This window comes from Pithys albifrons, chromosome 17 (genome assembly GCF_047495875.1).
Source record: "Pithys albifrons albifrons isolate INPA30051 chromosome 17, PitAlb_v1, whole genome shotgun sequence".
Classification (NCBI taxonomy): domain Eukaryota; kingdom Metazoa; phylum Chordata; class Aves; order Passeriformes; family Thamnophilidae; genus Pithys; species Pithys albifrons.
Genome location: NC_092474.1, coordinates 11163972 through 11190644, shown reverse-complemented (window position 1 = coordinate 11190644; position 26673 = coordinate 11163972). Strand labels below are relative to the sequence as shown.

The 26673-nt window shown below is 46.7% G+C and overlaps 1 protein-coding gene across 4 annotated transcripts in view; it reads left to right on the top strand.

Moving 5' to 3' along the window:
* The first annotated feature begins 3259 nt into the window (after window positions 1-3259).
* The window catches only part of BICDL1 (BICD family like cargo adaptor 1), a 49749-nt gene continuing 26335 nt past the window's right edge, over window positions 3260-26673 (top strand). For 3 of the 4 annotated variants that reach the window (XR_011699302.1, XR_011699303.1, XM_071572358.1), the window contains exons 1-2: window positions 3331-3697; window positions 8260-8475. Coding sequence is in view for 2 of the 4 variants with exons in the window: in XM_071572358.1 (XP_071428459.1) it covers window positions 3377-3697; window positions 8260-8475 (537 nt within the window). In the remaining 2 variants the exon portion in view is untranslated. Of the gene's footprint in view, window positions 3698-8259; window positions 8476-26673 lie in introns of all 4 variants that reach the window. The other variant, XM_071572359.1, reaches the window with a different exon arrangement.

Genomic DNA, 26673 nt, shown 5'->3' with positions numbered 1-26673 from the left:
CTTTGTGAAGAGACCAACCAGTGAAATCCCTGGAAGGCAGAACACAGATTTCAAAGCATTGTATTTAACAATATACTTGACACTGGGCTTGAAGAGCCTGCAGAGCTTAGAGTTCACCTCTCCTTGACCCTCTGGGAAGGACAATACACAGCACTGTACCCATACTTAAGCTGGATTGCCTGTTTCAGTGTCTTGCTCTTCTAGGAACCTGCTTAGCAGAGTGCACTGCACTGGCAGGTAGCTCTGAATGGCAAGTTCTCCACCCATCCCTGTGGCTTATTTACTGAATTGGGTAATCTTGGCATGGGGAAAAGCAAGAAGGGGAATTACTTCTGTACAAAGCCAGTGCTGTCCTTTTGCCCCATAAGGACAGAACATTTTGCTACTTGCTTTTTCTTATACAGACCTCTAAGTTTTATATCTGAGCAAGAAAATAATGATTGATCCTCTTACAGGCAACCTTACACCACTCTCTTATACCTATGCTTTATTTTCACCCTTGTTTCCCAATATCACAGAGAAGGCATGGATAAGGTGATATTTTTGTGTTCTTTGATGACATTACTTGCTCTCAGTTCTCTGTGTGCTTGAGACAGTCTGGCCTTTTTGCATTTTCAGGAAGGGTCATCCCTGTGGTGATTTCCACGCTGAAAAATAATTATTGCTGTACACACAGGAACCTTCTGTGTTGCAAGAGCTCTTGAAATGCTTGACCTAAATCTCCACAAGAACTACTCACTATTGCAGTTCTAGTACCTGAGGAGTGAAGTCTCACATCAGGCTTTAGCAGGGTAATTAAAACTCAACAACTTCATGTTTGACTTGTTTCACTTAACTAATTATTCTGTTTTCTGGGCTGAGGCTCTCCAAAGGACATAACCAAGCTTAACCAGGGGAAGAAGAGCAGAAATGGGAGTTGGGTGTCCACTTATGGGCAGCAACTGTCCCAGCTCTCAGCTGAAATAAATTTTAGGGTCCATATAGATAATGCCACCATATGACTGTAAATAAACTGTATTATTATAATCTTAATAGTTTTTCATGGGTATTTGACTACGATAACACATACAAAGTAAAATACTAATAAATTAACAGACAGAGGAGTTTTAAAAAATAGTAACCTAATATATTTCTAAAAAGTCAAATCCATAATTAAATTCACAGGACAATGGGGTTTTTTATTCATTTTTCTTTAAGTGGAAGTCAATAACATGTTGTGCTGGAAATAAAGCTTTAATCCAAGGTTACTCCAGATAACACAGTTATTTTTTGCAGTCAATAGCCCCCAAAAGGGTATTAAGCTTGCATAGATGCCTGACTAAGATGCTGGCATATTTACGATACATAGCACTGATTTATATGTGCTTTTTCCACTCCATCCAAGCAATTGCTTTTCCTCATCCCTATCCTAACAGCTGCAGCTGTGGGGTTTGCTTCAGGCTTTGTTTTGGGGATTAAAACCATCTCAGTATAATCTCTTTGTTTTATACACTGAAGGAAGCATTAGAGATGAAAATTGATGCCACAATGGATTTCATTAATCACACCAGGAGGTTTGGTTTGCTGTGGTAGGCACTTCCAGCAGAAGGTGCTCACAATCAGCTTACATATTAAACGCCCTCCTGTGTTTAAATAGGGATGATCAAATCTGTGAAAGCACAGCTGCCACATCGGGGCAGAAGTTCTTTCAAAAGGGCCAGTGCTGCTCAAACCAGCTCACCTTATGGTGAATCCCACTCTGCAGCTTTGTAAGCATCAGTTGATTGCAAGGACAAAAGGACTAGAAAAATCAGTGCCTGGGGGAATTGCTATGAGATGAAGGAGGCGTCACCTCTGGGTCACCAGCGCAAAAGAAATCATAATGGTCATAATGGCCAACAGTTACTGATGTGGGATGGGTGCTGGCAGCTTGGCATGAGGTACCAGGTGTCTGCCTGGTCCTTGGAGAACAGGAGCTCACATTACAAAGAGCACCACAAGTGTTAACTGACACTGCCAGGAAAAGGGCTGAGGATCCACAGGTCCCTCTGGCTGGGCTGTTGGGGCGTATCCCCATGAAAGGCCAAGTCCCAGTGGCAGATGGCCAGAGGGAAGTTTGCATTGCCACAATTCATGTTCTAACTGTTACCAATAATCAGCAGCTCTCCAGGGCCCTGGGTCTGACACAAGGCAGGAGACAGCCCTGGTAGAAAACTGCATCAGTCACCAACTGTCCCAGCCAAAAGCATCCTTGGACTGATGCACTGGGGCTGTTGCATACAGATGAACATGGTCTAAGTGAATATTCTGTAGAAGGAAGGCAAACAAGGCCCATGAAAGCAGGGTCTAAAGAGAAAAGTTGTAAAACCTGTGATTCCTTTCTGCAGAATCCAGGAATCAAAAGCATAAGTTTCCTTAAAAATGTTTTTGTTTGATCCCTATTAAAGCCTCACTTAAAACTAAAGCATAATCAGAAAATTAGGGAATGAGGTCTCAGCAAACAAGACAATATATAGTTTTATGCTGCCTTATTCTGCCTCAGCCTCCCTCCTGTGGTGAGAAGAAAAGTAATGCCGGGATCTAAGGGGGTAGACAGTCAACAAAACCAAAACTTAAAACCAAACAAGTCCTGCCCCCAATACAGAGAACAGTGCCAGGAGCAGAATTGACTACAACTCCCAACGTTCACCAAGGGTACCTTTAGGACAAATGCTATCCGGGAACATCCCAAACAATCTGAGGCTGAACGCAAGCCCCGGTGGCTGTTGGAAGCTGTAGTCAGCTCTCCGGGGCGAACCACCCAGCAAGAAAGATCCCAAGAGCCGCTCTGGGCCCCAAAAGATCCCATCTAGAGCTCAGGGCGGGGAGCGAGCAGGCAGAACTCGCTGTGCCCCTCCGGGGGGCTGTGCCAAGCTCTGTTCCTGGGCTTTCCCAATGTCTGGGGGGGATTTTCGGCCTGCGGCAGAAGCAGCGAGACCTGCCGGCGGCAGGCGGGTCCAGGAGGACCCGCGCACCGACCCGCGGGGTCCCGGTGCCGGTGGCGGTGGCAGTGCCGAGGCTGTGCCCAGTGCCGGTGCCGGTGCTGGTGCCGATGGCAGTGCCCAGGGCCGGTGCCGATGGCCGTGTCGATGGTGGTGCCGATGCGGTGCCCGATGGCGGTGCCGGTGCCGATGCGGTGCCGGGTGCGGTGCCCGGTCCCGATGCCGGTGCCGATGCGGTGCCGGGTGCGGTGCCCGGTCCCGGTGCTGGTGCCGGTGCGGGCGCAGAGCCGCCGGCGGGGCCCGGCGCCGGGGGGCGGGGGCCGGGGGCGGCGGCGCTCCCCGCCCAGTTGCCGCCGCAGCCGCGGGCCGGGCGCGGGGGGCGCAGCGGAGCGGCGGCGGCGGCGGCGCGCAGGGCCATGTCGGCGCCGTGCCTGCGCCTGCCCGCCGCCGGGTCAGCACCGGCGGAGGCGGACAGCGCCGGCGGCATGGAGCCGCCCGGGGCCGCCGCCCTGGAGCTGGCCCTGGAGGAGGAGCTGGCGCTGCTGGCCGCCGCCGGGGAGCCGCCGGAGCCGCCGCCCGCCGCCGCCGCCCGCGACCCCGAGCTGCTCTCGCTGATCCGGCAGAAGGAGAAGGACCTGGTGCTGGCGGCGCGGCTGGGGAAGGCGCTGCTGGAGCGCAACCAGGACATGAGCCGGCAGTACGAGAGGATGCACAAGGAGCTCACCGACAAGCTGGAGGTGAGGCCCCGCCGCCCGCCCGGCCCCGGCCCGCGGGTTGGACCCCGCGGATCGCGGCCCCTTCCCCGGCAGCCCCGGGCACGGGCCCTGCCGGGCAGCCCACGGGACTCCCCGTGGCCGTGACGGGGAAGGAAGGGTCTGAGCGATCCTTCCGAGGCCTGAGGGAGGCAAGGCTGCTGTTCGCTCCCCGCTCTCCCCGGGGCCGGGCCGGGGCCCCAGCGGGGCTCGGGAGGCTCCGGGGGCCCTTTGGCCCAGGGACCGCCTGGGAGGGGAGGTGTGCGCTGTGCTCGGCTCATCTCGCCACGGAAATACCTCGGAAGTTAAATCTACTCAGCAGGTACCGAGCTACAGAGCATATGTGACCCTTATGCTTAAGCTGTTGCAGCTAAGGCATTAGGCATGGCAGGAGATAAGCCCTAATGATACATCTCTGTTAGCTGCTTTCTCGGAGAAATACCTACAGGTATCTGGAGAGACTGGTTTGCCAGGAACTCAATGGATCGGGCTCTTTTGTTGATTTTTAAGGACAAAATAGAGCTATTACAAAGAAAAAAGACTTGTTCAGGTGGCTTCTTTTGGAACAACTCTCTTGCACAACTGTGTGTGAGAGCCACTATTACTACCAGCACTCTTTCACAGAGATACTCTTGAAATTGTGTTTCTTCCAGTAAGTAATACTGCTTAGAAGGCTGAGAAGAGCCTCTCTCACCTTTCTGGAGAGAGTTTGAACACTGCTGAATTAACATTCAAATTTCAACTCACAGCCCTAGACTAGTTCTTTCTGCATATTCCTGTATTCCTTCCTCACGGATTTAACATTTCTCAAGTTCAAGAGGATTTGTGAAATTACTATATGGCCTTTGTTCCCCTGACAAAATTCCTCTCTATTATTAAATTTGGCACTTTACCCTATCAGATCCCTTCCTTTTTGCAGGGAAATCTCTCTGCATTTATTATTCTGACCACAGAATAGTGAAGGTGACATTTGCTCCAGTTGTTGTTCAGTGGCTCTGTTTATCAGATTAGAATTGCCCAGAGTATTAAAATTGGCCAGAGCGAATGTTTTCAGGTTGATGTTTGAGGAAGAACAGACGTATGTGGCGTTGTGCTGACGTGGTTCTCCTCATGAGTTGGAGTAGAACCGTTTCTGTCATTAAAGGAAAAACGCACAAGTTTAGGTACTCACTGAGCAGCCTTTCAGGGAATTCAGGAGCCACAAATATTGCTCACTGTTTCCAAAATGTAAAGGTGAAAAGGGGGCAAACTATGACTTTATAGCACTTTAAATAAAATCCCCAAAATGTTTGCTGCTGCTCTTACAGGCCTATTGGAAGGTGAATGAAGGGACTGTAAACACAACCAACTGTTTACATCTTTTCATCCCATTACTATCGCCCTAACTTCCCAGTGGAATAACAGATTGCTATTTCCCAGGCTACCCATCTGATAGAGTTACTGTTATCTACTTAAGGGTCATTTTTTTTTTTCCGCTGGGTTTGGCAAATCTAAACCAATGCTACTTCACACACACAAAAAAAATAAAATTTGAACATTAATCTTCTACAACACAAGCCTGGTAATCCCAGCCTCTGCAGATTGAATGTTGGCCTCCTCCTGATGCCACTGAAGTGAATAAAATTTCACAATAAGCTTTTCAATTTCAGAGGAACAGGGAGGAAGGACCCACAGCTGTGACCTCCTTTCCTATGCTGAGAACTTTCTGCTGATGACCAGGAGCAAAGTCTCAGATGACAACCTGATATAATGATGTTTAAGTAGCTTTTAGGAGGAGAGATTTTCTTGCAGTTCACAGTTGGTTGCAAGAGCTCAGTGAAGCCTATTTCACAACATCCAAGGTGCTGCCATGCTCCTCAGGTGCTTTGTCTCAAGATTAAGTATGATCTAGTTTCGTGGGTTCATTACTGAGGTACAGCATTCCTGCCATACACCTGCTCTAGCAAACCTTTCACTTTGCAGCTTGGATTTAAATTCATTTCTAATCATGGAATTGAAGTCCTGTAGTAAATTCTGATATGTGATCCCAGGCAGTTTTATCCTCTGCAAGGGATTAAAACAGTTAATACTGCTGTTCCTCTGACACACACAAGCCTGCTGTGTCCAAGCATTTTACAGTATGAACCCTCTCTATCAGCTGGGAAACTCCCCCTTGCTTTCAGCTCTTCAAATGAGGACCAGCCCAGCACAGTTAAGTAGAAGAGAAGCTGTTTTCAGAAGAAAACATCATCTAGAAAGCAGTTCTGTTTAAAAATCAATGAGCAGCTGGTGACTGGAGAGACACTCAGGAAACAAGAAACTCCCCCACTGAGGGCAGCAGTTTGCCCCATCAGCACTACCTGCAGAAAACCCCTGTCCAGATCTGCAGCTGTGCAGGTGCTGGGCTGAGGGCAGTGAGGGGAGACAGCTGCTGGGAGAGGCAGGAGGAACCAGTCAACATGTCTCATCTGGTTTATCCTCCTCTTTGCAACAGCCTCTCTGTGCCCCGCTGCACCGACAGCTCTGCCTTCTCCATCACAAGAGAATAGACTTGATATTCTTTGCCTCCCTCTAACTTCAGCCTTTCTGATGGCTGTTTATGGGAGCCAAATGCCATGTGGATTTTCTTTTACAGAAGGACTAAAGTGCCTTTTAAATGATTGACAAGACTTATCAGTGGCTTCTAAATCACATTTCAGTGTGTCTGGGGCACTTCAGCTGCAGTGCTGCTCCTCAGCAGGCTGAAGTTCCATTTTCCATTTAGAGAAGGCCCTGGATCTTTCTAAACGTTGCCTAGCAGTGAAGGAGGCAGAGCTGTAAAAGACAGAATTTTCAGTGTTCCACTGAAAGTGAAATTGTGGCTGCTCCAGCCACACTTGGGCTACAAACAAGATTTCTTTGCAATGGTTGTCATTGACCTGGTGCTGGGATCTCACCCTTACCTATTGCATAAAATATTTATAATACTCTCACTTGCAAGGGTGCTCACTCTTCTAGTGTCTGAAACACAGGGTAATACTCTGCTGTGGGCCACTGGTTTTAATCAGCCTTCCCTCACATTTGAGAGTTTTTCAAGAAAGTCTGGGATTTGCAGAAGGATTTGGAAGAACACAAGCAAGTTGCTGCTACACTGTGCTGAAAGAAACATAGGAAAGGATTTGGAGATAAGGTCAAGAAAGAGAAAACATGGCAAAGCAAAAGAGGTGGAAGATTAGTGATATACAGGCCAGAGGGCTGCTGGAGAACAAGGGCTTTGACATTCAGACTGCTTGGGAAGGTGACAGGGACCCTGCAAGGGAGGCTGTGTGTCATCACCAGTAGGCACCCAGGGGAAACAGCCTCCTCACTGTGTTTCTAACAAGCAATAAAAAGCCACTTCACGTAAAAGCAGCACAATTTTCTTTTCTGCCTAGCAGGTTTATATTCCCCTCCTGTGAGAAGTGTCATGGGAATTGTTCACCAGGGAATGATATCCTGGGAAAAATGGGTGAGTGCTGCCAGGGCTGGGCCAAGTGGGTTTCTGTTCTTTGCCAAAATACATTCCTAAAAAACTGGTGAGTCTGATAAAGAGTAGCAGGAGATTATTCTGGGGGTCAGAAGACAACCAGCAAGGAGAAAACTCCTGCTTTTCAGGTTTCTCTGCTAATCCTGGGATGTGACCATGTCCTCAGTCTGTGATTGTTCTGCAAGTAAGAGTGTGGCTTCAGTCACCAGGGGAAATTCAAGCTCAGAGTTTTGGAACAGGGATTCTTTCAAATGGGCACAACATAAATCTGCTTTGACCTGATTTCCAGCTCTGTTTCAGTCAAGTCCTCATTTAACTGAGCCTGTAAAACATGCAAAAGTTTCACCAGATTTGTGCTGTCCCTCACTTTCCAGCCTATCCTAAGCAGAGCAGAGTCTCCAGAACTGAGAGTGGTTTCTAAGAAACCTGCACCCAGAACTTGCACATACATAATGTCTGTAGCACAACCAGTTCATTGCACCCATTGCCATTCCAGAGAGGACTGCATCAAACAATGGAGTTACTGTGAACTATCAAACTCTCAGGCAACTAATTAGGTCAGGAATAGAAGGAGCAAATGGATAGATGATTCAACTGTTGTTCATAAGACCCATATGACAACAAGGATGCCTCATCTACATTCCTCATCAACCATGAGGATACAGATCATGTAGTTTTGACTATAAAGGCGATTTGAAATGAATTTTGCCACTGGCCAATGAAATACTGCTTTGGAGTTAAGCTGGGCTCTGCTAAATCAATTGCTCTGCCTGACCTATATATTCTGCCTATTGACATGCAGCCTACTTTACTCTTTTGGCAGTTATTTCAGTAAAAATTCAATGTGCTGATCTCCAGCAGCCAAGGGCAGGCCAATAGCTGGAAATGGAAAACGACTCCAGTGCCAGTGACCTGCCCTGATGTGGGATTGCCATCTCCATGGAACTGTCACGCTCTGGTACCATTCTCTTTCCTGCACAAGGTTGCAGCCCCAAGATGAGGAAAAGGAGACAATGCCCACCTTTTTTCCTCCCTTCCTAACCTCTTCTCCCCCGTTTTTTAGCACCTAGAACAAGAGAAACACGAGCTCCGGCGGCGATTTGAGAACAAGGAAGGCGAGTGGGAAGGAAGGGTGTCTGAGCTGGAAAGCGACGTGAAGCAGCTGCAGGACGAGCTGGAGAAGCAGCAGGTCCACCTGCGCGAGGCCGACCGCGAGAAGACACGGGCGGTCCAGGAACTCTCCGAACAGAACCAAAGACTCCTGGACCAGCTCAGCAGGGTGAGTGAGTCAGCACAGCGAGGGCAGGCACTTGCCACCCTGGGCACACAAAAGCAGCTCTGCTGTGAACCACTTTTTGGGTAAATGTGTGGGAAAGGTTCCACTTTAAGGAAAACAAATAGTTCTGCCTCTGGTCATACTGCGCAGGTATCCCCAGATGACATGCTGCCTTTGAGCTGATTCTACACCTTTAAGGAGTGGTGCATTTCTTTGGCAAAACAGTTATGTTTCTGGATTGAGTGGTCATTTACTGCACAGTTGTCTCTCACCTGTTTTTGTATCTAAAACTGATTTAGAAAATCTGTTTCTAATTTACTAATAGGCTGTACAAATGTAGCATGCAAGGAAAAGGCTAATCTGCAGCAGTGAGGTGAAAGGCTTTGTGCCGGCCTCCCTTTTTTCAGCAACATTGGCTGTAATGTAGAATTGAACATACCATGCCATTCTAAGATGGTGTGTCACTACAGATAACTTTGCCATGGTTAGATGTGTGAAAACCTACTGAAATTCCTTGGAATGGCATGTTTCATCAAAGAGCTTAATGTACCTCTGAATGAAAGAGGATTTATAGTGAGGCTGCTACAAATCACCCTAATTGACTGATTACTTACAGCATGAGTTTCTTTCTGACAGCAAAAGATTTCACAGTTTCTGCCTCCTTCCCCCAGAAGTTAACCTGTCTTCCAGAATTAAGAACCTTGGTTTTCTCTTCCCACTGGACAGTCAGTACAAACTGTAATTTTAATCTTTGAGAACACAGTTACTCCAGCAGATGAAAGCAGAAATTTTCTTCTTACCAGTTGCTTATTCCCCAAATAGCATTGAGCAAAAACACATCACAGCTTCATGGTGAAGAGGCGCATCTAATGTTCTAAGAGCATCTTTCAGGCTGGATTCTGTCCTAGGTGAGTCTCTAGGATTTTTCCCAGGGGATTTTCACCTTGATCCCAACATTAGGACCAGGAGACTCTATAAAGGGCCAAATGTACAGGTCTTCAGTCAGTCTGTGTATGCAGTTTTTCTGTGCCTCTGGAGGTGAGAAGAGCAAGTTTTGGGTATGACACTCTGTGCTGATACTTGAAGAAATCATTCCTTATTGTGCTGCAGATTTTCTTGTCAAAGACTAAAAAAGCTGCTTAGTGGAATTTTATTTTTTAAACTGGCTTAAAAAACAAAAAAACTCCCAAAATACCTCAACATCCTTAACTCAGGGACATTGCTAAGTTCATCCATGTTTTTAAAGCAATATCTCCCATGAGTGGCAGATGAGTTAGAGATCTTTCACTTTCATCTGGTCAGAGCATATTTCACATACAACATGGGTGAGAGATTCAACTCAACCTTGCATAAATCACGTGTTGTGTCAGGTTTCACATCCAGGGCTAAGAACTTGTCTCCCATCAGATTTGATGACCCTCAGTAATCTGTGTATGTCTGATTTCTATCACTGGCTGAGAAATGTAAGATTTGTTATGGTTCCAGCATAAGCATAAACTGAGAGAACAGCCTAGAAGGTAGGAAAGGAAAACCAGACAGCTTTGCTTTGGGCTTTATACTGCCTGGGATTATCCTCACATGACACTTGCGCTACAGGAGCCACTCACAGCCAGATGCTCAGAGAGACATTCAGCTAAGCCTTGTCAGAGGAGCCACCAAGTCTACCAGCATGCCATGTCCAAGCATGGGTTTTGTTCCCTTAACTCCCTATTACTGCCAGAAATGGTCTTCATCATCCCACTTCAGAACTGCCCCTTCCAACACAGCCGAGTCTCAGTGCTGCCCTTCCCGCTCAGCCCAGCCCTGCTGCCGGCCTGGAGGGCTGTTGTTCTCCAGTGCAGAGGGAGCAGACTGATGCCAAGGCACGATTCAGTGCTCATTGGGTTTGTCACCTGGACAAAACTTCCCAGTAACTCAAACACAGCAATGGTTATAGCAATAGTGTAAACACTCTTCCTGAAGTCAGGAGGATCTGGGCAAATTAAAAGAGAGTGGGGAATGATCTGTTGTTGTTCACAAGGATTTAGCTGAGGCTTTTTAAAATCTCAGCATTATATTAGCACTTGATTACTGGCTGCTTAGTATTCCACATTTGCTGCTCCATAGTGCAATTGCAGTCTCCTGTGTCTGGTCTCTTATTTTGAAGAGGTTATGCATGTAATCCCTGAGGCAGTGGTGATGCTTAAACCCTGCACCCACATAGTTCTGGCTGCTGCACCACTCAGGCTTTCAGTTAATAAGAAGTACACACACAGCTGCATGGATGTGCTTGCCTACAGCCATAGGCTAGAGTCTGCCTGGGATCATGAACTGAGCACTGAGAGAGGAAAGGTCCTACAAAGAAGTGCTGTTACAGCTTCTGTGACCTTTGAGCTGTTGCTGGTGTTCTTGCACTCCTGATTCTTCATTTTGTGCCATGGTGGGTTCTTTGGGAGGAGAGGGTTGGGAGAAGTCTGGGATCAGGCAATGAAAGCCTTATTCAGAGCCTCACCTCTGCCTCATGCAACACTGTTATACCCTGCTTCACTCACAGGACAGAAAGACAGGCTGCCCTCTGGTATGAGTCACTCTACTCTAGTAGGTGCGAGCTCTTTAAACTTGAATTTCTACAGTTTTTACCAATTAACACCTCATGGCCCCATTTCACAATACTTGATCATCTCTCTCCTGGAGAAGGTATTCCCTTGGCATGGGCTCTGTATGTCAAGTGACAGTCTCAGCCTCAGGAGCCACCAGCCCACACAGTCCTGTTTGCTCCTTCTGGAGCCCCTGGGCTTCAGCCTCTTTTACCTCAAAGCAGGGCAGCAGCCACCATCTCCTTCATCCCGCCCCTCCTTCTTCCCACTGCTGATGACATTCTTTCACCATCTAATTAGGCTTTAGGACATTTTTTTAACTCTGCTTTCCCCAGAGATAAAAAGCCAACTTAGGCACATACTTACTTTGTCTAAACCTGGCACAAATACAAAGCAACCGTGCACAGACACCCACACACAGATAGCAAGGGACCAGAAAAGCTCTGTCTTGCAATTAATGCATGGGACTGAAAAAATCCATCCTCAGTTCTAGCAAAGACTGATAAGGAAAACTCAAGGATAGGGATTTTAAGTCTGCTCCAATCTATAAAAATTAGCCTCTTGCCTCTGCCAAGAGGCTAAAATAAGGTCCTTAAAATGATTTGAGGTCTTCCGATGAGGTGATGATATAGGAGAACTTTAGACATCTAATAATAGTAAGTAGGCTATAAGGAACTTTGCCTCCTCTTGAAATACAGTCTTTGGTTCTCTGCTTTTAGCAGAACGAAGATACTGCCTGAGGTTATAACAACATTAAACCATGAGGAAAATTTGGTGAGCTGGGCTGGGAGTGCAGAGTGAAAGACTCGACTGAGATGCCAAAGATCAAGTTTAAGATCTCCACAGTAACTTTATTTTTTAATTTGCTAAGAGATGATTCAAATTCCTTCTGCACATTGCTTTGATTTCCCTCCCCCTGCCTAGCACAGCAAAGCAGGAGCTCTCAGCAGTGTGTCCACACCAGGCTAAATGCTGAATTTACCAAGGAGAACTGCAGAGCTCATCATGAGCAGGATGCCAGGGTACAAAACGCTCACCAGAAATGCTCAGAGATAAAGTATGGGAGTCAAAGAACAGCTCTGCTGAGAAAGTCGAGGCTTGGGAATTATTACATGTTCTGTTTCCAGCTCCTTCAGTGTCTCCCATCTGTTTCAGTTCTCCACTTGAAAAAAAAACCTGTGCACTCTGTCCTTTTGTTCTAAGATTTGAAGGGAGTGGGTATAGGCAGAGCTCTGCTCTTACATGTGCCCACAGCAGATAACAACAAAAATCCTGTCCCCACCTTTGGGCTTCTAAGAGTTACTAATGCAAATAATAATAACCAGCAGCCCTGTTCCTATAATGAGGCAACATATTACTACTTTGTCAGGAAGTGAATGAAAAAAGACTTTCACACTGTTTCTGAGTGCCTTCACCAGATGGCTTTCCCACACATTTCCTGCTACCCAGCTCTGGGCTGCTGGAGCTGTTTGCTGTCTGGCTCGGGTGAGGATGTATCCATGTATCCTCCTTGTTCAGCTGGGCTTCTTTTATTGGGCACGGAGCATAAGGAGACAATTTCACCAAGTCAAGCTCAGGTAGGTTTTGCAATGCAAATCTGCCTCAGTGGCAGGAAGGAGCGTGTCATCTTGCTCTGCTGAAATAGCGCTTTGTGCTCAGAGAGGAGCTCTGGGTCCCTCAGAGGGGCCCTCAATCACCAAGTTCTTATGTTCTCTCAGCATCTAGAGCCAACATGCTGCTACAAAGAATGAGGTGTTTCAGTCTCCCTCTGGTACAGCAAGAACATGATCAGCCAGCCCACAACTCTCCAAAGGAGGTTTTATTTACTAGCCACAAAACCTTCCTTTCAGTGATATTTCAATGGAAGGAGTTCTGTTTCTAACTTCATGCTCTAACATGCAGAACAGCTTCAGAGGACTGGCAGGCACTGCCTGGCTTTGATTTGAGAGAAACAGGTTTTTATTCAAGAATAATATGACCATGTCATATTCTTCTTTCCAAATCGCTTCTCTTTTATATATATCCTTCTGTGGTCAAGAACACACAACAGAGGCAGATCTGTTGTCTGATATTGATTTGAAGAGGGTTTTCTGAATGGTGGTTTTGGGTCTATCAGCATAGGAACAATGTTGGTTTTGAGAAATTCAGACTATTCACTGAAAAAAAAACTACTGGAACAAGCAAGATTCGCTGGTTTTGCCATAACAGAGATTTGTAGCTATTACACTGTGAACTGGCTTGTCTTTAATTCTGTATTTTATCTATACAGATGCAAGGCTCCCTATGTTTCTTGTTTATTAAGTTGTCTCTGATAGCCTGGCAGGGTCTGTTGGGAGCTTCATGCTTAGCAGAGAGGCAAGTAAGTCAGACAATTTAAGTCCTGCTTCAGGGGGGTTATTTTTAACCAGAAAACGATCTGGAATGGACCTAGGCTAAGGAAGAGTTGCTCTGACTAACCTCACATTTCAAGGTGCAGATCAGTCACCACACTGAATTCTTTTTCATGAAATGTCTCCAGGTTTTGCTGTGGATCAGTGTTTACTGGACCTATTCAGTGAGTAGCTTGCTATGAGAAGCTCATCTCTGAACTGCTCAGCAGCACAGAGTCTTGCATAGCAAATCTTGATCTGCATCACCTCTAAATTCTGTGGAAGGGGAGACTGCACGAGAAAAGGCAGCAGCTGCTTCAGGGGCTGAGTCCCTGCTTGCCACAGCAGCTGAGGCAGAGCTGCTCACTCACTCCTTGGGGGAGGGCAGGGAGCGCTTCCAGCACTGCTTCGTGCCCAGCAAAAGGCTCACTTATGTTACACATGGTGAGGTGAGAGGAAACAGATACCAGCACAAGACAGAGCCAAACACTGAGCCCAGCAAACCTCTCATTAACCACATCATGCATTCCCCAGGTCCCCGCCCCTCTGGAGCATCAGCAGATCCTCACACCACACAGCCAGATCCCTGATCACCCAGGGAATACTGATGAGTGCACAAACAGGAAAGGCTCCTTCTCTCCAGTTGCTTCTCCCCTAGCAGAGAGCACTTGTTAATAATTCAGCTTCATGCCACATCAGGCCTGGAATGCTGAAGCTTTCTATGCTAAAGCTGTAAATATAGGACGTGACTGCAGCTGCATGTTCTCGTCTGCAAAGTCCTTCAATGAAATGATTCAGTGCCCTGGAAGGTAAGGAAGAAACATCTTGAGGTCACTGCTGAGTGGCACTTACCCACCATCCCTCTGGGGGAAGGGACACAGGCAGGGAGAAAGGCTCAACCCTCTGCTGAGAGTCTGTCTGAGCCTGCAGCACCCGTTAACCCCATTTTAGGACACCCAGAGCTTCAGGACCCAACAGTAAAAGGGCCATCCAGACAAGAAGGCATAAATACAGGAACTGCTAAAGAAGTAATTTCAGCAAAGATTGCAGGGGGCAAGGCACCTCTACAGACTTAGCCCAAAAATTTTGCACCCACTCATTTCATGAAAGATTTTTACCCTTGAATCCTTTGGTTTAAGTGCTGGTGAGCACTGAGGGAAAGGGCAGAAAGGGAAAGGGCTGCAGTGATAGGACAGGGAGTAATTAGTGCAAGTTGAAAGAGGGGAAATTTAGACTAGATATTAGAAAGAAATTCATCACACTGGAACAAGTTGCCCAAGGAGTTCATGGATGGCCCATCCCTGGCAGTGTTCCAAGCCAGGCTGGATGAGGCCTTGAGTGACCTGGTCTAGTGGGAGGTGTCCCTGCCCATGGCAGGGGGTTGGGACTAGATGATCCTTAAGGCCCACTCCAACCCCTTAACATTCTGTGATTCAAGCTGTACATGGAATAAAACAGCAGCTACTGAATAGCAAAGGGTTAAAAAGGACTATTAAGGCTTTAAAAAAAAGTTGCTATTAAGGCAGTGGAACTACAGAAATCCCCTCTCCTGGGAAGAAGGCTGGCATCCATGGCTCCCAGGGATGGGTGGAGGACTCATTCCCCCGCAGGGCAGCGGAGCTGGCACCGCCATCCGTGGGGACCCCCGGCTGGGTGACAGCTCCGCACGTCCCACCCAGTGACGTTGCCATGGCAACCGGCTGTGCCTCCCGCTCCGGTGGTGCCATGGTAGTGACGGACCCGCAGCACACGCACGGGTGACGCCAGCGGTGGCCGAGCCCCTGTGCCACCCCCGCGGGCTCGGCTCGCACCGGGACGTGTCCCCGCATCGCCACCGCGCCCCCTCCCCACGCTTCCTCCCCTGCTCACCGCAATCCCTCCCCCTCCCCCAAATCCCGCTGGACCTGTCCCAGCCCAAGGCAGCCTGTTGTCCGTGCCACCCACAGTGAGCTCCCGACCCTGCGGGGGAACAGGTAAATATTTCATTTCCTGGGTAGGGTGGTCCCGTGGTGTAAAGGAGAGCACTCCAGAGTCAGAATCCCAAGGTCCTGAGTTCGAGTCCCAGTGGGGGCCGTCCCCTGGCAGTTCAATGCCTCCCTGCCATCCGATCCCGTCAGATCTCGGATGCTCAGCAGGGTCAGCCCCGGTTAGTACCGGGTGCTGTGACAGTCCCGAGGACTTCACTGTCACTGTCCAAGCTCACTCGAGACCCTTAGGACTTAAACGGTGGAGCCAGTTCTGTGCACGCTGTGCCTCACCTAAAACATCCACTGCGCCTAAAACATCCACCCGCGTGGGGAGAGACCTTCCCAGACATCTTCGCTCTGAAAGTTTGGCCATACATACATTTCCTGGGAACAAAGAGCCCCTTGTGAGCAGGTGGCTCAGCCCCCGCAGGGTGACTTTGCCAGGGCTTGGCACAGAGCATGTCCCCAGGGCCCAGGTCGGAGCAGGGCACAACAGAAACGATGATCTGCCAGAGCCACTGCTCCTCCACACGGGGCATGGCTCACCTCACACCTCAGAGGTTCGTGGTGCCGGGATGGAGCAGCAGAGGCTGCACCGTGAGACACCACAGAGCCCACAGCCGATCCCACCACCCCTCCCTGCCCCGGGGCAGCGCAACAGCAGGAGTGTTCAGAGCACTGTCCAGGACAGACAGACAGACACACACACAGATGTGAAGCACGTGGGAATCAGCCACACACTTTTTCCCTGCACTTCAGCTAAGCCCAACCCAGCTTTCTCCTCTAGCCAGTGGTTCTAGAAGAGATTTCTGAAGTTCCTGATAGCAGCAGCAGCACTAAGTTGTGAACATCTGAAAGTCAGAATCCAACGTGAAACTGACATTAAATTTGTCGTGGAGTGATGAGATAAAAATCCAAACGAGTCCCTTCCTCCCCTCTTGCACTGCACTAAAAATTTCAAGTGGCCATTCTGTTTAGGTCCATGTCATTATGTTTATAGGAATTGTTTTCTTATGCAGTATCTCAGAGGTAGGAACACATGGGCAGAAGAAATTCTTTCAAAATATTTCTGCTTATTCACACTTGCTGTAAACACTTCCTCCAGGAGATTCTAGAAAGTAGGACACAAGGTGTTTGCATCCAGCCACTGCATTACTAGCTAGAACCAGAGCTGAACATGATTGAAGGCTTTGCAAATATATACACAAGAAAAAACCAATTAAAAGCATTTGATCTTTAAAGAGCCATTCTGGGTTATAAAGTTTGCACACCTTATAATGAAAGTCTTTAAATTCCTTCTTTTTTTTCATTTAGGATTGCTTTTCTAAATGCAATTTAGAGGAGAATAGCTCAAGAGGGAGTTCTCTTCTACACTGAGGGGTTTTTGCCAGCTGTATTGGGTGCTCTGATTACCCATGAAATCACTGAGGGCTCTTGCAAAACAGCCTAGAGCTTAACCAACATTGTTTAGAATGGCATTTGGCAAAACCCAGTTTGTTGTGAGCACAGATGAAGGATCAGCAAGACTTGCTGATGGCACAGTGCAATACAGAGCTGGCTAATGCTTGGCAGTGCCACCCTGGGGATGGGAAATGCCACCACAGATGGGAACACAACACTGTCCAGAGGCAAGAGTACAACAGGAACCAACTGATGGATGAGGACGTAAGTCAAGGGACCTGCATGGCAGAGCAAGTGGAGTAAAAGGCTGCTCATAGGTAGGCCAAGAGAGCATCTCACTAACAACCTCATGGGTATCCTCCTGCAGAGGCTCAGCTCTGTAGCTGCTGAGATTTGCACCAGATTTCCATCATGGACAGGATGCCCGTCAGTGTCTGAGGGGGACTGCCAAGATCAGAAGTGTTGGGAACATTTCCATTTGCTGTTCTCACCATCTCCTAACTGTTTTTCCCAAGAAGGTTCTAGTGCTGAAGAACAGAAAGAGCACTTTTAAAAGGTAGTTTCAGCTGGGTTATGATTAATGCAGATGTGTCATAAACAGAGAGCTCTCACAGAACAGTTACAAGAGCTGAGGATGTTTGGGTAACTAAAGCATCCAGCTCATTGAATTTGCCCTTTAAATACCATTTACTAGTTCCACTGTGCAGTTCACCTGACTTTTCAAAGAAAATTCTGTTACATTTTGCCTTCATTTTGCCCCTCTTCCCTTTTGCATCTCATTCATTCTCCCCTCCTGGAGAAACATCAGCTGAAGCTTAAGTTATCCCCAGTCCCATGCTGGTAGTTGTCTCTGCAGTTTTGTTCCTTAAGCTGTTGGGAGGCCAATTCATCCCTCAGTTCCTTTGGGGTCACGTTGGCCCCAACTTCCAGTACACCCAGAGGGTAAAATTTAACCTTGTGATTCCCTTGTTCTCCATATCCTTGGAAGTCTTGAATCCACTTGCAGATTTGGCAGAGCTTTGCAGTGACAGGAGTGCTCACAGAAAGCCTTCAATTTGGCAACCATTTACCTTGAGCTATTCGTGGTTACTTGTGGAACAAAGCACCATTGTATTTGTTTGCCTACAAGTTCAGATCCAGGAAAACTGAAGTTTTCTGCAACTCAGGGATAGACCAGCAGATTTGTTGCCCACCCCAGGACCACAAGGAGGTACAAACCTTGAGACTTGCTAGAGGGAAGTATCTACACTTACAGAAGAGATCCATAGTCCTAATAGCTTTTGCAGAGGAAGTGTTTCAGGACCCAGTAAACATCCACAAAATTTAAGAGAAAGGGACCTTTAGGAGAAGTACTTAAAGAGTATATTGTTTCTTTACTTAGTTAGCAAATGATTTGCATAGATTTTATTGCAACACCAAAAACCAAAACACTGACAGTTTAGGCAGCAATTGTCAGTGTAAACCAATAAAAAGATCATAGTGAAGGAAAAATCTCCTCTCCACATAGGCAGAATACACCAAAACTTTTTTCTTGATCTTACAGAATGGGGATGAACTGGGGTGGGGGGCTTTAGGGTGTGGATTAGGAATGCAGTGGCCTGTGTCCCATACTGAAAGTGTACCAGCCCAGGACAAGGCCAATAGTCAGACATTGCTCTTTTACAGAGTTTAAGCTTCATTCTTCATATCCCTTACATAAGGACAATGTGTAAAAGTTGCAGTGTAAGAATTAGAATGACATGAAAAAACATCCTCACCACAAGGCTGGCTGATTAGAGGAGATGGACCAGAGATCCTACAAGGTTTCCTTCAAAGGAAGCTTTTGGGAAGTGGCCAAGTAGTCACCAGTCAGGCAGGGCTGGCCAACTTTTGCATTGACATGAGAAGAACTAGGCAAGGTTAAGCCTTCTGAGCTTTCTCTTTTATGCAGACAAGAATTTCACTAACATCAGGTCAAGTCTTCTTGCTGTTTATGAATATGAAAGGAAAGAGTCAGAGAAGCCTGAAGGAATACTCACAAGGAATAAGTGTTCTTGAAGCCTTTGGAACTTGCATTTTCACTCAGCATGGGCATAAAGTAATGAAAAAGTATAAACAAATGTAAACAGGGAACTATTCAGAGGTAGGTTCCAACCTTTGCTTGAACATGAGCTCTTGAACAGACTCAGATTTGTGGGAGTCACACTTTCCAGCAGATTTATGTTTAGATGAAGCCAAATGAGAAAGGCTGAAATGACCATGTTGTTCAAGAGACTGTTTGCAGAATTTAGCAGTGTGATATTTGTCCAAATAACATCTATTGATCAGCTGTGAAGTTGCACAGGGATTTGCCAACTCAAATTTTTCCTGTAGCTTTGCCTCTGTTCCAGAGAGATTTATTTCCCTAGGCTTTGCTGGATGTTGTTATTTCACTTTGTGCACAAATTCTCCCTAAATGTTGTGATTCTTGTCTTCATTTCCCTCTTCACCTGAGCACAAGGGACCAGACCTCTTAGTGAGGACTAATTAATAAATATTCAAAGCTTTAAGAGCTCAGGGCAAACGCTTATGAAATCGATGTCATTAGTACTGCCTCTTCCTGGGGCCTTTCTGTGCCTGAGGCACCGGTGCCATGGGCAAGGGCCCTCACCCTGCAGGGCTGCAGACAAGGAGGGGTCCCTGAGTCTTGGGCTGCTTTATCAGCAAAGGCTGCAAGAAACCATTCCAGGCATTATCCAATCCAGCAGCTCAGTTAATCTCTGCTTACCCAGATTAACTCTGGCATCACGAGACACAGCCCATGAGCTGCAGGCTGGCTCCCAGCAGCTCCCTCCTTTCAAAGGAGTCATTTGCATCAGGCTCTCAAAACTCAGAAAATTCCTTCTGTCTTCCCATCCTTCATAATCCTCCATCAAGGGACAGTACCAGAGACTAAGGAGGTCAAATTGGGGGAGAGGGAGAGGGAAGGAGACAAGGCAGCCTTTCTGCCTCCTTGCAGGTCACTGCCCCACCTGAGCACAGGAAGGGAAGATTTGCCCAGTGTGGAGCAGCTCCAGACCACACAGCTTGAGTGCTCCTGGTCCCAGACAGGGGCCTTGTCCACCAGTCTCTGCCCCTCTCATGGTCAGTGAGCACACTGCCAAGAAAATATTTTCCTATGTGAAACAGATGATGCAGAAGCCTTTCCAGACTTGTTCAAATGAAAATATTAACTCTCTGGCTTCTTTTAATTTCCCTAAGCAGAGCTGTAAGTCACCCCAGGTCAGGGAAAGTGCCACAATTGACCCAAATGCCTGCTCAGACTCCACATACCAAGTAACCTGTGATTTTAACCCTGCCCACAGCTCAGTGAATGTGACATGAGCACCCACAGGTGGCCATGGGCAACTGAGCTCACCCTGGGCACAGGGATGGAGGAAACAGCTGCTTGTCTGGAAAGCCACTGACAAGGCACATACACCTCCATGCCTGTGTGTACACACACACCTCCTCCACTCTTCCTTCCCCTCACATCCCTTGGCACACAAGACATTTGCATGAGGCACTTCCTAGTATTTCAAGCACGTGAAGTGAGCAGTTTTCATTAAGCTACTGTCAGCATCACAGACTGAAATGGCTTCTTTGTACTGTTTATCCTTGTTTATACTCTGCTGATGCCACAGAGTGCAGGTGGCTGGACAACTATCTTGCAGCCTTGTCTGCCCCTTCCACAACAGTGGGTGAGGCCACTGCAGGATAAATTGGAAAAATCAAGGCCAAGCTGCTTCTGCTTTAATATCACTGGAACACTTCTTGCATGTGTACCAGTCCTCCATATTCATCACAGAAGAGGCAGTACTTCAAAGGCACTCATGTAATCACTTTTCAGTGCATTCCACCAGCATCGTTAGGCAAATGTCCATAAATACCCTTCTCACATATCTTGTTTCACTCAGCTTATCCTTGTCTCCTTGGCAACTGTCAGATGATGTATAATGCCAGCAGGGATTAGCCCCAGTGAGCCTTATAGCCCTCCTGTAAATTCCGGCTCTGTGCAGGGACCTGGCCAAACACTCTTCTTTCCTGGTAGTGTTTAAATGTTGCCATAAACAATATTAAATCTGAGAACCTTTCAGCAAACCTGAGTAAAGATGAAAACCAATATGGAGCTTTCTAAGTGGTAGTATTTGTCTTGTCCTCCAAACAAATGAGTTTGAGACATGGGTATACTTGGTGTTTCACATCTTGATATGTAAAGCTGAATTTTGAATCAGTACTTAAGGAAAGGCTTGTGCTGAAAACTTGGGCTCTAATGTCTTTATCTTCTTCATCCCTTGGTGCCAGTGGGGATCACACTGGGAAATTCCAAATCCCTGCAAGAGCTTAACAAACTTATTATACACTTTAACCTATTAATTTCTGTAAACCAGCTGGGTTTCAGGTCATTGCTTGATGTGCATACACTGTCTGACATGAGTTGTACCAAGACTTTCTGAGCGAGCACTGTGGGCTGCTCCTCCCCACTGCTCAGGCAGACACCAAAGCATCAAATCAAGGAGGTACAACACACACTTTCTGCAAGTGGAGAATGTCTCTTCTCTGTGCCATGTTTAGGCATCGTGAGGAAGAAGTTGGTTGTCTCTTGGTACCCCATTTGGCCTCCCTGGGCACCCAAAGCCAGCTTTTGCCATGTGTGATACTGACATGAAACCTGTCCCCCCATGAGAAATGCAAAGTCTGCCAGTGCATGGAGCTGAGTAGCACTGCACTATGTGTAAGTGTTAAGGGTTGGAGCATCTAAGTGATAAAAACAGCCTGTGGTGCACTAGTGACATGGTGAAACTACTTGTTCCTTCTTCACTTCATCAGACTCTTTGTAACATCCCAGCTTGAGGACATCTGCTCTAATTCAACAGAATAAAAAAAGTCTTTAAGCAGAGCCAAAGAAAGGCTGAAAGCCGCACCAGCCTCAGGAGCAAAACCAAATCCAGACATTCTACAGCAGAAATAATAGTGTTTCTGTAATTAGGCAAACAAATCTCTGGCACAGCATTGTGTCTATATATGAATTCAGCAATGTGCCATGTCTGATATCTCTTACACTAATCAACTAGAGAGAGCTGAGAGAGGAGGGGAAAAATAGTCTCCATGATTGTTCCAGGAGGGAGGTCACAAAACAGTGAAGCCAAGGGGTGATGGGGAAGCCAGTGTAGGCAGGGCAGTGACAGGCAGAAGAAAATCCAAGTCTTGGCACAAGCTGGTTGACAATGATGCAACGTGGTTTCTTTGCATGTTTCTGTGAACCTGTTTGCTCCCCAGCCATCTGCCAGCTCCAGCACACACCTCATCACATGCAAGACATGGAGGGAGGGGGAAAACAGATCAAGGGCTTAAAGGCAGGTGGTTTTTAGCACAGGTAGGATGAAGTCTTCCTAACTCACATGTCTGTGTACTGGCAGAAGTTCTAAGCAGCACCATTTTAGACACTCCAGCACACAGCAGGCACTCAGGAGATTTAGCGCTGCTGCCACAGGTTTGTGCATGGAGAGAAATTCAGCTACAACAGCAGGAATAATAAAAACTGCTGGAAACTGAATGCCATGGTCTCCTCTGTCACTGGTCACATTGCTCTTGATTTCAGGCAGCAAGAGGAAGTTAATCATTTATATGCAGTGAAGCTAGGGAAGATCCCAGTGTAAAATCCCACTGTAGTAGCAGAAGAACCAGAGCTTGAGTGCAGGATAATACACACACACACTGAAGCAAGGCAGCTCTCTTTGCTGAAGATAAAATGATAAAAGAACATAACTGGAAAGCAATGAAATTTGTCACAATTTAAGTATGAGCACACTCCAACAGGGCTTTCAAAATGAAGCACTCTCCCAAAAGTAACTTGTCAGGGAGTCTTTGAGGCTGAAGAACAACTTCTGCCACACCACTTTGGTTGTGTCTTTCTTGTTGCAGTTTATGGCTGGTCTCCTGTTCCCTAGTTAGGGCCAAAAAGCACATGCATGGGGTACATCTCATCAGTAGTGACATTTGCTTCAAAGCACCAGAGGCAAAGCCAGCAGCATTTTCTCTCCTCCCTCCCCTTTCTCCCAAGGGGCACCTCCAGGTCTTTGCACACTCTGTCCCTCCAAGACAGACCACTGAAGGTGAATCAGGGAACCTTTCTCTGTTCATGGCAGCTTCATCAAGGATGCTTTTCCTTACCAGGCAAAGCCTCAGACATCAAACCTTCAGCCACCATGCCTATGCTTTCTCAGCATCAGGCACAGCACAGGCTGCTAATTCTGTCTGTACAATGTTTCCCAGTCTAAGATTTTGTGCAGTGCTTACGGGTCTCCACACCCCAGTGCTGGTTTGCCCCATGCCTGGGCTGCAGATCAGTCCCCAGACCTGCCTAGCCCTGCCCCTGCCTCAGCCCAGGCTTCCTGAGAGCCTGTTGCATCTGCCTGGAGCCAGCTGTCAGAAAGCAGCAGCCTCTGTGCCAATAAACCACAGCTTGAATGATTCTTATCCCTCTAAGCAGCATCTCAGACAGTGGGGGAAAGGGCTTTTGACTCAGTGACACCTGACCTGCATTTGTAAAACCTCAGCTACAGGTGCAAGTCCAAGTCTAACATGTTGGGGGCAGATTTGCTGCCCACAGTCAAGCACAGTCTTTGCAGCACTTCACTGGACTTCAGCCCTCAGGCAGTGACTAACACAGCAGGTTTTTCTTCCTCTGGCAGCTCTGCACCTCCACTCCTTGAGACAAGTGACTGAATACATGAAGGGTTTGTGGCTGAGGTGTCTTCCCCATACAGGACCATGTGTATTTTACCTTTAATGATATTCACTGATACACCAAAGCCTGAAACTCATACAGAGAGGGGCTCTTTCCAGTCCCTGACAATGATTCCCCTACATGTGTATGATTTGGCAGAGTACAGTATACTTCATACACCATCCCACAGCATGTGCTGCACCCACCTCGTTTTTCAGCTATGTTTGTTCTCCACATCTACTTGCTTTATTTTTTATTTCCAAGCACAGCTTTTTGTAGGACTTTAAGTACCAAAATGCCAGTGAGTTTGCCAAAAGCTGTAATTTAAATAAATTCATGCAAGGACTTTTAGAAAGCTAGATTGTAGGAGGACAAAGCTCCGAGGAGAGATCCACATTCTTGTTTCCAGACCCTCCCATCATCCAGAGACTGGCCACAGCTACATCCCTGCAGTCTCTTGGGGATTGGTCTCTTCTCTCAGGCAACGAACAGTAGGACAAGAGGGCACAGGCTTAAGCTCTGCCAGGGGAGGTTTAGGTTGGATATCAGGAAGAAATTCTTTACAGAGTGCTCAGGCATTGGAATGGGCTGCCCAGAGAGAGGGTGGATTCTCTGACCCTGAAGGTTTTTAAGGTGAGACTGGATGTGGCACTGAGTGCCATGATCTGGTAATCAAAGTGGGGTTGGATCAAGGGTTGGACTTGATCTCAGAGGTCTTTTCCAACCCAACTGATTCTATGATTTATGATTCTTCAGAGGAACACTTCACCTGCCAGGCTGGCACATGTACAAGATCTGGCCACTTACAGAAGTACTTGGTGCCTTCCCAAAATTGGGTTACAGGTGTTGTTCAGAAAATTTATCTTCAGCTTTGAATACACCTGCTGTGGCTTATTTCAGGCTTTAAAACAGAAGTTACTGTTGCATATTTGCCCCTACACACCACTGTGGAGGTGCAGACTGCTCTGAAGGCCAAGCCCTGCCCTGAGGATCTAGGAATTAAAGGCTTAATCCCCTTAGTGCTGACATCTGTGGCTCTGCACAGAAGGTAAACAAGTGCTTCTGTGTTCCAGCATCTGCTGCACTGAGTCACAGGCTGAACCTTGGTGGAAGCAGAGCAGAGCTGGGCTGAAAGGAGACGAGTGTTGGTGTATTTATTACATATGGTAAAGTACAAAGTATGGATTCGGCTCCAGCGAATCAAAGTGCTCAGATGTCATTATGAACACATTGTAATTATCTTTTGTCAGTGATTACCAAGAGCAAGGTCTGCCTTGTGCTCAAAGTCTGCTCCAAAGGCCTCGTGCTCCAAACAGGTATTTTCATGCTGCCAACGAGGGAGAATAATTCAGGTATAGCTGGAGGCTGCTGAAGTACAGGAAGAAGTATTCCTAAGTGAAATGGTATCTTTAGAAGCTCTTTGTCTGCAGGTATCCAGCCCAGTTCTGTTGTGCTTGGAATGACAGATCAAATACTAGCTGACCAAGAAATATTGTAAAGTAATGTGTTACCTAACAGCTCCAGAACAATCCTCCAAGAAAGTAGATTTCTATCTTTTTATTTAAGCATTGGAATGTGACATACTGCCATGAGAGTTGCATGTTTGGGGTTTTTTTCCCAAAACTTTGTGATGACTTGCTCATTTTTATGGCATTCACCTTTCACTTATGACCCTATTGCACATATCAGTGATTAAAGCCTTTAGTGAAGACAAGGCTTTCATGGAATGGTTTGAAGCTGTACTCTCATCCTGGCCAGTATTCACTGTAGGGTTTGGGTTTCTTTATTTTTCTAAAGCCACAAGTTCTGCTGTATCAGCTATGAGAAATAAGCCCCCTACACAGAACATCTTCTGTCTTGGTTTAGTTAGACCAAGCTCCTGAAAAAGACTTCTTAGCTCTTCCTCCTCTGAGTTTTGAAATAAATTGATCAAGTTTTGAAAGAAAGGAGCAAACACACATCAGCACTGTTTTTAATAAACAGCCTGATAGAAGTTACTTGGAATCAAACTTTGCAGGGATTTAAAAACTAATAAAACATCTCCAGGTCAATCTACCATAAAATCTACATTTTAGATAATGTTTTCTCTCTTCATGTCTGAAGAATTCCTGAAAGAGATTAATGTGTTTTAAACCAAGTCCTTGAATTTTGCCCCATCTTCTTTGGCACTCACTTGTTTTATGTGTCTGGGAATGGACACCAGTGTTGTCATGTTTGTAACTGCAAGTTTGAGCATCAGGTCTACATATACTGGAAAACTTTTGGTTTGTATGTTACTACTAAATCATAAACCAGTGTATCCTGAGCTTACCAAGGTGTATAAATGAAGATTTCAAGAGCAGACAGAGCTGCTATCCTACCATCACATATTAGATATCCCCAATGGAGCTCAGTTAATTTTCTTTGAAATAAAGGGGACAGAGTGCTTAAAACCAGAATAAGAGGCTGCAAGAAGTTTAATTATTGTCTCTTTCCTCCAGGCACTTTTGAGTTTGAACAACTCCAGGTTTAAAGTCTTAGACTAAAAGAATTTCATTAAAAAAATTAATTCAAGAATGGAGATTGGCTGCCCTCACTTCTGGCTACCAGGAGAAGAGAGCAAAGCCTCTCAGAACAGGAGGGAATGTTACATTTCTCCTTGCCTCCACCATCATAACCTTCTGCTTAATTCTTCAAAAGGTTTTAATGACCAGGTTAAATCTTCACATTTCCAGTTCAGTAATTTCCAAACTAGTCAGGCATTTTGTATTTTATTATCCCATCATCTGACCTATGCTTATGGCTCACTAGAAATTTACTGGAATATTTTTCAACCTTTAGCTCATGTAGAAAAGTCAGACTAAGCTCAAGCAAATCTGGATTAAGAACACACATCAAAGGTGACGGCCTAAATGCTCTATCAAGATGAAATACGCCTTTTGTCAGGAGAAAAATCACTTATTCATGGAAATTAGGCATTAGAAATGCATTACAAGTTATCTAGGAGAGCAGGCCACTGAACTTACTGATGCAAAACATGAGCCATCCACCTTTCACACTGTCCCATTCCCTCTGCTAGTCCAAGGCAAGACCTCAGGAGCTGCAGTCACTCACAGAGGTGTGGTGGAATGGCAGAGGTTTTAGCCTGAAGGTCCCAGGCCCCCTTGCACCACACTGGAGCC